The sequence below is a fragment of the Sceloporus undulatus genome, chromosome 3 (assembly GCF_019175285.1).
Source record: "Sceloporus undulatus isolate JIND9_A2432 ecotype Alabama chromosome 3, SceUnd_v1.1, whole genome shotgun sequence".
Classification (NCBI taxonomy): domain Eukaryota; kingdom Metazoa; phylum Chordata; class Lepidosauria; order Squamata; family Phrynosomatidae; genus Sceloporus; species Sceloporus undulatus.
This window is the reverse complement of record NC_056524.1, coordinates 146,723,020-146,733,607: the sequence shown is the minus strand read 5'-3', so window position 1 is coordinate 146,733,607 and position 10,588 is coordinate 146,723,020. Positions and strand designations below refer to the sequence as shown.

General features: G+C 42.1%; 2 protein-coding genes across 2 annotated transcripts in view; both read left to right on the top strand.

Moving 5' to 3' along the window:
• The window catches only part of PKD2L1 (polycystin 2 like 1, transient receptor potential cation channel), a 155,954-nt gene that overhangs the window by 81,007 nt on the left and 64,359 nt on the right, over positions 1-10,588 (top strand). The gene's annotated exons all lie outside the window — the stretch shown is intronic.
• The window catches only part of BLOC1S2 (biogenesis of lysosomal organelles complex 1 subunit 2), a 14,999-nt gene continuing 4,635 nt past the window's right edge, over positions 225-10,588 (top strand). The window contains exons 1-3 of the mRNA XM_042457057.1: positions 225-353; positions 6,333-6,449; positions 7,016-7,135. Of these exons, the coding sequence (XP_042312991.1) occupies positions 245-353; positions 6,333-6,449; positions 7,016-7,135 (346 nt within the window). The 5' untranslated portion in view covers positions 225-244. The remainder of the gene's footprint in view (positions 354-6,332; positions 6,450-7,015; positions 7,136-10,588) is intronic.

Below are 10,588 nucleotides of genomic sequence, written 5' to 3'. Positions count from 1 at the left end.
AGAGCGGAGCAAAGCTCCGCTCTGGGCCCCACAACAAACTCCAACTCCCAGAATTCCATAGCCTTGAGCCACAGAAAGAGTTAAAGCGGGACCAAACCGGGTTATTTGTCCAGTGTGGACGCAGCCGAAACTGTCCTAGAAAAGGAACCCCTCTTAAAACGCTTCGGACGAAGCGACCAAATTCCCGCATGCGCAGTGTCCTGTGGGGGCGGGGCCCAGGAATTCCCAGGGACGTGATTGGTGGATGGGGAGGCTGTACCCGGAAGTCGCCCGTGCGTGTGTGTTGAGGGGGCAGCGTGTCATGGAGGCTCCTTCGGCCGCCCCCGAGGAAGGACGCCAACAACCCGCCAAGCGTAAGATGGCGGACAGAGAGAGAGGGGGGGAGGGGGGGGTCCCTGCCGCCCGGCTTCTTCTGTGCCTGAAAGGCAGGTGCCGCGGTGCCTTCTGGGAACGAACGACAGCCCTTTTCCTGGAAAGTACTGACGGGGGCTTTGCTGAGGGGCCTTTCCTGCTCGCTCCTCCGGCCCCTGCTCTTTCCGAGGGCCCTCGGGGTCCTCCTCTGCCGCATTCCGGCACCCGGGAGGAGCCTTCTCGCGCTCTTCCATTCCCACTGCCCTGGCTGCTTCCTCCTGCTGCATTGTGGGATTTGTAGTTGAGGGAGAGGCGCTTAGAATCCCCAGCCAGAGAGCTCTAGGCCTCACTGGACTACAAGACCCAGAATGCAACAGGAGGAGGAGGCTATAACAGTATAGCGGGCAGCCTAGGAAATCCAGAAGGAGAGACGCCAAGCAGGGGCCGCCTACATTCCAGGCTTCTGTCCAAGAGGAGTTCCCAAATGTTTTGAGCTGGACTAAGAAGCATGGATTCACACCTCTGTAGTCCAAAACACACTGCAGAAATAAATAACCCAGTCCAGACCACCTTAACTGCCCTGGCTCAGTGCTAGGGCATTCTGGGAACTGTAGTTTTGTGACATTGAGCCTTCTCTGTCAGAGAGCTCTGGTGCCACAATAATCTACAATTCCCAGGATTCCCTAGAACTGAGCAGGGCAGTTAAAGCGGTCTCAAAGTGGGTTATTTCTGCAGTGTATTTTGGTCCTGTGAGGGCTTTTTAGCTTTTATTTCATAATGTCCTCCATTTTAAAAAAAAATTAACGTATATTTTTCATTCATCCTGAAATCGTTATTGAATTGTTATTAATTTGAACATTTCCATATATGCTCATCCCTCCATATTTGTGGCTTTGATATTTGCGGATTGGATTAGTCACGGATTTGATTAATATGTTCTCTCTAGGACTGTCTAGGTCCTCCAGTGAAACTCTATGGTCAACTTTAACTAAAGGTTGCACTGAAAGACCTAGAGATTCCTAGAGAGAACACTTTACTAGGCCTTTGTAGCTACTCCAGTGCCATTCTATGGTCAGTGTATGTTGGACGTTGACCACAGAGTTGCGCTGGAGGACCTAGAGATTCCTAGAGAGGTGTCCTCTCAGGGAAAAACATGGTGTTTTTGTTATTTGCGGATTTCCATATTCACGGGGGTCTTGTGCCCCTGACCCTAGCAAATATGGAGGGACAAGTGTATACATTTCCATTTATAACTGTTTTCACAGTTCATCTTCTGCATAGAATAATCTTACTGCTCTGAAAACAAAGCCCCAATATTCGAATAGTATCATTTTCAAATTGCAGACTTAGGGCACTGGCTTCACTGATTGTAATATGCTCCTCTTCTTCTCCTGTTGCCTTGCCTACTACCTTGCCAATCATCCTTGTCTTTTCTAGTGAGTCATGTCTTTGTTCTCTTACTTTACTCACTTTGGCTTTTAGGCAGAGTTCAGGCTTGCTTTGGCCTAGGACTCATGTATTTGGCTTTTTCATGGTATCTGTAGAACTCTTCCTCATATGCGTTGGTTTTCTTTCTATGAACATTCTTCTCTGTCCAACTTTCGCCACCATACATAGAAACTGGAAATACAATGACATGGACAATCCTAACTTTACTATTCAATGATATATCGTTACACTTCAGGATCTTATTGGGTTCCTTTAAATCTGCGTTTCCAAGTCCTGATTTCTTCACTGCAGTCTCCATTCTGATTAACAAGTGGGCCAAAATATGCAAAATCTTGAATTATTTGAGTGTCCTCCCTATCTATTTTAAAGTTACGTAAACCATTTGTGGTAATTATTTTTGCACTTTCTTCCCCGAATCTCTTCAGTAGTCATTCCATAGAATCATAGAGTTGGAAGAGACCACAAGGGCCATCCAGTCCAGCCCCCTGCAATCCAGGAAATCCAAATCAAAGCATCCCAGATAGATGGCCATCCAGCCTCTCCTTAAAGACCTCCAAGGAAGGAGACTCCACTACACTCTGAGGGAGTGTGTTCCACTGTCAAACAGCCCTTACTGTTAGGAATCTCTTTTCTTGTAACTTGCATCCATTGCTCCGGGTCCTAGTCTCCGGAGCAGCAGAAAACAAGCTTGCTCCCTCCTCAATATGACATCCCTTCAAATATTTAAACACGGCTATCATGTCACCTCTTAATCTTCTCTTCTCCAAGCTAAACATCTCCAGCTCCCTAAGTTGTTCCTCATAGGACATAGTTTCCAGACCCTTCACCATTTTGGTTGCCCTCCTGTTTTCTGCTAATGGTGTCATATGCATATTTGAAATTTTGGGTGTTCATTCCTCCAAGCCACACCAAAGTCATGCTCCATTCCTTAAGGCTGGAGTATGGCTTTGGTGTGACTTCTGGACTCTTAGGACACGTGCATCATTGAAACACCATACCTCCACTGTGACTCGAAGCAGCTTTATTTTGGCTGTCTGTAACAGGCCGATATGTTCAGTATACAAACTTAAACAGGATTATAAAATGAAGCTTTGCCTGATCCCCTTACCAATTGGAAACATTTCTATTTCTCCATATCATATTCAGGCAATGAACTCTTGTCCCGAGTATCGGGACAATCAAATGCTGTGGCAATCCATAGTTTTTCATGATCTACAGAACCAAAAGCTTTGGTACAATGTATAGTGCAGGCTGATTTTCTTATCAAATTCTTTGGAGCATTCCATTACTCAACGTATGTTTGCAACAGAGCATCTTCCTTTTCTGAACCCACCTTGTATATCTGGCATTTTCTACTACATATATGATAAAAGTAATTGTTGTAACATTTTGAGGATCATTTGGCTTGTGTGGGAAATTAATGCAGAGGCCCAGTGGTTACTGCAATCCCCGTTACCCCCTTCCTTAGGGATTGGAATGTATATGGAGCACTTCCAATCTGTGGGCCATTGTTCCATATTTGTTGGATTTTAGTTAGAATTTTAATAGATTCTGTCTCTGTAGCCTGAAACAGCTCTTTTATTATGCCATCTTTTCCTTATGATTTATATCTCCCAAGTGCTTTGAGTGCAGCTTCTATTTTACTTTCTTACTGTGAGTTCATCTTCAAATTATTCTTCCTTGAATGAATCTGTCAGCCTTTCAGCTTTTGTATAGTTCCTCAGTGTATTGTTTTCATTGTCTTTTTTATTTCTTCTTGATCATGCAGTGTGTTTCCCTGATAATCATATAGCGTCCCCACTTTTGCTTTAAATTGCTATTTGATTTCTCAGATCTTGTGGAAGAAATTTCTTGTTCTGTCTTTTTTGTTGTCATCTTCTCTGGGTCTCCATGATTTTTATAGCAGTTCTCTTTGTCTCTGCTCACAAGGCTTTAAACAGCTGCGACCAGGATTCTGATCCTATATCTGCCACCTTTTGCTTCATGTAATTGAAGAGTTTCGTCTGTCATCCAATGAGGCTTTTCTTTACTTTTGGCTACAGATAATATATTTTTGCATTCCTCCCTTATAATGTCCCTGGCTTCAGTCTAGAGTTCTTCTGGGTCCTGGTCAATTAGACTTAATAGTACAAATGTATTTTTTTTATATTGTCTATAAATTCTACATGGATGTTCTTCAGGTTGTGTTTCATCACGATGATTGATTTTGTGTTCCTTAGTTTTACTCAGATGTTTGATATTAGCAGTTTATAGTCTGTGCTGCAATCTGCTTCCGGTCTTGTTTTTGAAGAGACAATGGAGCGTCTCCATCTGCTGTTTCTAATTACTAAATTTATTTGATTTCCTTATAAACCATCAGGTGACATCTGTGTATACAGGTGTTTCTTTGGTCACCTGAAGACTGTGTTTGTGATTAAATGACTGTATTGAGTAATTAACAACATTTTAATTAGTTGCTTTTCTGCTTCATTTCCTGATTGTATGCCAAATTCTCCAGCAATTTTTGGTTTAACTCTTGTTTGCCACTTTTGAGTTCTGATTGCTTATGATTATCAACATGTCTTATTTCAGTATGTGCTCAATTTCCTGCTGGACACAAGCATAGAATCTATGAATTTCTTGTTCTTCAACCTCTAGTTGGAGAATAAACTTAGATTATGGTTATACTGATGGGATTTCCCTGATGTTTTATTCTTATTATTCGGTTAGACTTTGTATTATAATTCATTGACAGCTATTAGTACATCTCTTCTCACTATTAACGTCATCCATGTCTTCTTAGATTTTCATTTCTTGAGTAAAACACTACACAATTATTTGACACAAAATGTCCAGTTCCTGTCTACTTTATCTTGCTCATGCCAAGTATTTATTTATTTATTTAGGTATTTATATCCCGCCCTTCAGCTCTAATAGCTCTCAGGGCGGCTTACAATTATTATTTTTAATCAGACAGTTCCCTGCCCTCAGGCTTACAATCTAAAAGACACGAAACAAAAGGAGAAGGGAATGATGGAGGGAAAGGGGGTGAGGTCTAGTGGTTCTTCTCTCCCTCTGAGGCCTGGACCAAGGCAGATGGATTGGAGGGAGGGCTCTTCAGTATTGCAATGTTTATATGCTCCATTTCTTTTGTTATAATGTCTAACATTCCATGATTCATGCTTCTCACATTCCATGTTCCTGTTATACGTTATGCAGTTTCAAGCATTCCTTCCCTCTAGTCTTTAACTGTACAGTGGATCCTTGTTATACGCTGGGGTTTGGTTCCAAGATCCTGTATATATTTCCATCAGAACTAAAAATTGTATTCCTTCTGTTTTACAAAGATACCAGACTGTGTAATAATAGATAGAGCCTTTATTTTTTCAAACATTTACACCTTGACTTGTACTGGCAGCATTGCTGAAATAATACATTGCACCTGTGTCTTATGCAGGGGATCCATTCCGGACTCCCACCCCCACCCAATCCCCATGTAAGGCAAATTCTGTGTATGCTCGAGCCCCATTGAAAACAATGAGGCTCATGCACGCAGTGTGGCGTGGCACGGGCAGTATTTCCTTTTCCGTCATGCAGCTTTCAGTATAAGCTTGCATACAGGTGCACTGTACTTAATAATAAGAAGCTACTTGGGAAATTAAGTCTTGAAGCAGATGAGGCAAAAGAAGCAGCTTCTGGCCACTTTGGGAGCATGGTATTCAGATTATGCATACCCCTAGAGTGGCCAAAAATCTGCTCTGGGGCTGCCAAAGGAAGCCCGAAGCCATGAGAGAAAGGAGCCAAGAAAAACCACTCCTGCTGGCAATTGGCTCTGGGACCATGCCATCGGCCTGCTTCGAGAGTGGACCGTGCAGTCCCAGGCCAATCACAGCCAGAGCAGTTCTGGCTGCTCCTTCATGGCCATCTGTTTCACCCCTAAGTTATTCTAAATTATTGTCCTTTGTTTCAAGGTGGTTAAAAATCAATATTTTTTTTAATTCATTGGATTTTTTAAAATTTTAAGATGGATACTTTTTAATCTTCTCTATCTTAGGCTTCCTGTGTTGCTGTGTTCAGATTTCTCTGAACATGAGTTGCTTGATTTCTGGCATTCTGGCATTATTTTTTGTGTCCTTTTATTGGGCAGCCAACAGTAATCACAAATAAAATGAAGTTATCCACCTTTGGATATGGCATATTGGCTATAAATGTTATGAGCAGAATTATTTTACTACAGTATTTTACTTTTTAAATTCCATGATTGCATTTCCCATTTCAAATAGTTTACGGTTCTTCCTACACATATGCAACTAAAAGATCTCCTAATTCTCAATGCATAATTGAATCCCATTACTTTTAAGTAGAATTGTATAGACATTGATTTTTAAAGACTTGATGGCTCTTGAGGTCTCTTCCAACTCAATGATTCTGTATTACATATGATTAAGTTAAGTTCCTGCATTAATCTGTACCTTACAGTTAAATGTGGATATAGGTAAAACAGCCAATGTGTAATTTTTTATATTTTCTTCTATATTTTTAAATCTTAATAGAGGATCCTGCTGTTGAAACAGCAGAAGAAGCTACAGAACCAGCCGAGGCAGATATCAATGAACTTTGTAAGGATATGTTTAGCAAAATGGCCATTTACCTGACAGGAGAATTGACTGGTAAGTTAACATTAAGTTTTACACACACAACCTAACCCTGTGCATGTTTTCTCAGAAGTAAATCCCATTGTGTTCTCTGGGACTTTAATTCCAAGTAATTGTTGGAAGTAGTGCAGTCAAAATATCATTATGACTCTTTCCCTCAAACTAGGCCATCTCATAACCAGGTCAGCTGTATGTCTTATGTGCATTTTCCCAATAATATCACTAGGTCACACAAAGCGTGCAGTTTCTCAACATGTTTTATCCCTATTCACTTTTGATGGGCTGCTTCATGTGATGACAACATGGCTAGAAAACTGTCCAATTACATTTTTTTTTTCCTTTGGCATCCACCCAACATGCCTACATGGTAATGAAAGACCTCTGTTAAAGCTAATTTTTAAGACCAGTGGTTCAAATTCCACATTTGAAACATTTGAACTAATAGTCGACATGAAAGAATAATGAGTATTTGGGGGTACTTCACTTAAAGGTAAGATTAAAATTGCGTAATTTTAATATATAAGTAATTACATTTTTAAAAGAAATAACATTTTTGTGTGTTTTCTCCTGCTCTCTTCAAGCCACAAGTGAAGATTACAAGCTGTTGGAAAATATGAACAAGTTGACTAGTTTGAAGTACCTTGAAATGAAAGATATTGCTATAAACATAAGTCGAAATCTAAAAGATTTGAATCAGAAATGTAAGTAGAGAGAGACATTCAAATCAAGATGGTGTTGTAATTCTGAATTGTTTGTACAGTGCATAAGAGGAGTCTTTGAAGGGTTTTGCTAGCACAGGTTTCCTCAACTTAGTGCCCTCTAGATTGATTGCACATCCCAGTGGCATCACCCAACTTGGTGACACCCGGTGCAGGGGGTGGGGCTTCTGGGGGGCAGGACTTCTGGCATGCCTGCCCCAGAGCCTCGTGGTGGCCCGGATGCAGCACTCAAGGCCTTGCAGTGGCTGGACAGGGCACTCAAGGCCTTGCGGCCCAGATGCATTGCCCAAGGCCTCACAGTGGCCAGGACAGGGCACCCAAGGCCCTTGGGGGGTTGGCAGGGGACCGACTGTGTGTCACCCCCTCTTCTGGGGAGTCAACCCCTTCTGGAGTATCACCTGGTGCGGTCCACTCCCCCTGCATCCCCCCTCCCCCCAGTGATGCAACTGGCACATCCTGTCATTTCCAGACTGCATAGGCAATAATGGAAGTTGTAACCTAACACATCTGGAAGGCATCAGTTTTGTGAAGACTGTTCTAGCACCTTTAACAGACAAAGGCAAAAAAGAAGAAAAAAGAAAATGCAATGGGAAAACCACTTTGTTGATGAGATGTATTGTGATTTTTTAAAATGGATGGGAAACCCACTGGTTTCCCAGATGATGTTGGGCTTCCCATGTGTCCTAGCCAGCTTAACTAGAGATAGAAGTGATAAAATTTTGTGTCCAAAAACATCTAGACACAATATGGAGGGCCACAGGTGCTCTTGGACATCTCAGCGGCTTTCAATACCATCAACCATGGTATCCTTCTGGAACGCCTGAGGGAGTTGGGTATTGGGGGCACTGCGCTCCAGTGGTTCCGTTCCTACCTCTCAGGCAGATTCCAGATGGTGCAGTTGGGGGACACTTGCTCCTCTAAGAGAGAACTCACATCTGGTGTCCCTCAGGGAGCTATTTTGTCCCCCACCTTGTTTAACATTTATATGAAACTGCTGGGAGAGATCATCCGGAGACACGGGGCGTGGTGTTATCAGTACGCTGATGACACCCAAATATGTTTCTCTGTGTCCCCAACTGATTCAGTGACTAAGGATGGGGTCTCTCTTCTGACTGCCTGCCTGGAGTCGGTAATGGGCTGGATGAGGGAAAACAAACTCAGTCTGAATCCAGAGAAAACGAAAGTACTTGTGATAGGTTCCCCAGGCCCGAGGAAGGAGATTTACCCACTTGTCCTGAATGGGGTCACCCTTCCCCTGAAGGATGAAGTTTGCAGTTTAGCAGTACTTCTGGACTCGTCTCTACAGTTGACATCTCAAGTGGATGTGACAGTCAGAAGTGCTTGCTATCAACTTCGGTTGATATGCCAACTGTGACCGTACCTGGGCCAAAGGGACCTTGAAACTGTGGTACATGCTCTGGTAACCTCTCCCTTAGATTTCTGTAATGCTTTCTACATGGGGCAACCCTTGTACCAAGCCCGGAAGCTTCAGCTAGTACAGAATATGGCAGCCAGATTGGTCACTGGTGTTTCCAGGTTTGACCATATAACACCTATTCTGAAAGATCTGCACTGGCTGCCTATTCGCTTCCGAGCACAATACAAGGTGTTGGTTATCACCTATAAAGCCCTACATGGCTTGGGCCCGAGTTACTTGAGGGACATCTCCCCATATAATCCGCTCTGCACACTCAGAACAACCGAGAAGAACTTGCTGGAAATCCCACCTTCTAAATATGTTACTACATCCCAGATGGCCTTCTCAGTAGCGGCCTCACAAATCTGGAACAGTCTTCCCGAGGAGCTCCGCCTTATCACCCCCTGGAAACATTTAAAAAGAGGCTTAAAACCTTCCTCTTCTGTCAAGCCTTCCCCTCTGGAAAATGAAGTTGTGTATTTTGATCCCATCGACTCTCTGCCTCACCCTATTGAATGAATGTTGTAGATTTGTATAGTGTATATTGTGTTACTGGTTTTTATCTATTTTTATGATGTGTTTGTAACTGGTTTTAATTCTGTGTAAACCGCTTTGATCTTTTGGAAAAGCGGTATATAAATAACATTTATTATTTATTATTATTATTAGAAGAAAGCTCTTGTCATGTGTGTGGTTTATTGCCTATATGTACATTTCATGTCATTAAGTTGTAGCCTTTATAAATTGGGTACTCCCAAGTGGGTGTCTGTGATTTCCTCCACAATCAGTTCAGAACAAAATACTGCATTTGCATGTCGTCTTCCTCTCTACCTAACATATCTCTTAGCTCAGTAGTATAGTAATAGATTGGTATTGTAGTGTGCAATTCAATCTCTATGTTAGGTAGATTTTTCATATGAATATATTTTCATATGATTCTTGTAAAGGATGCACATAGATCTGTGATTGAGAATCTCATGTTATATTATTTTAAAATAATCATTCAGTGTAGTAGGTCATTGCATGAGAACCACTAGTAGTGATTCAGAATTCTCTTGTTACCTTGGAATTACTGTGGAACTTGTAAAAATATTATATGTGTATAACACAGGATTCATGTACTTTTGTGTCTAACATTTGGTAACTAAATGACATACCATAGGGTACTGGTGTTAGTACCAGAGCCCACACTTGCTTTTGAAAATAAGCATAAGTATTAATTTATTCAGAATGAAAAAATGTTCTTATATTAGTTGTGGTAAAGGGGATCTTTTTGTTAGTTTTATTCTTAAATTTTAATTCTGTAATGAGAAGGAGCCATAACCTTTCATGTTAGTCTTCCAGCTTTAATCTTCAGCATCATAAATTATAAGAATTTCAAGTAAAAGCTGGGAAGCTGAAGTAGCATTGTCCATCAAAGCAAATGATATGGGCCAGTGCTGTAAGCTTATACAATGCAGGCTTATGGGTTCATGTCATTTTTTTAGTGGTTTAAAGGATTTTAAAATACCATATATACTCATGTATAAGTCGACCTCATGTATAAGTCGAGGGCAGTTTTTGAGGCCAAAATCATGGAATTTGATATGACGCGTGGATAAGTCGAGGGCATGTTACAAAAGATCTAAAGGGGGAAACAAAGCACCACTTCCCGCTCTACATCTCCTTCTCTGAACCTCTCTAAAGGGTCACAGTATCAGCATGGGGAAACAAGTCTGGGTGCATACATACCCACACACACACACACACTTCTTTGCATCAACATTTCCAGACTCAAGGCTTGCAGAAAAAAAAGAAGACACCAGCCTTGCCTTTAACCCCAGCATTTCCAGACCCATGGCTTCCAGGTAAAAAAAGGAGGACCCCAGCCTTGCCTTTAACCCCAGCATTTCCAGGCCCATGGCTTGCAGGGGGAAAAAGGAGGACCCCAGCTTTGCTTTTAACCCCAGCATTGCCTTTAACCCCAGCATTTCCAGGCCCATGGCTTGCAGGGGGAAAAAGGAGGACCCCAGCTTTGC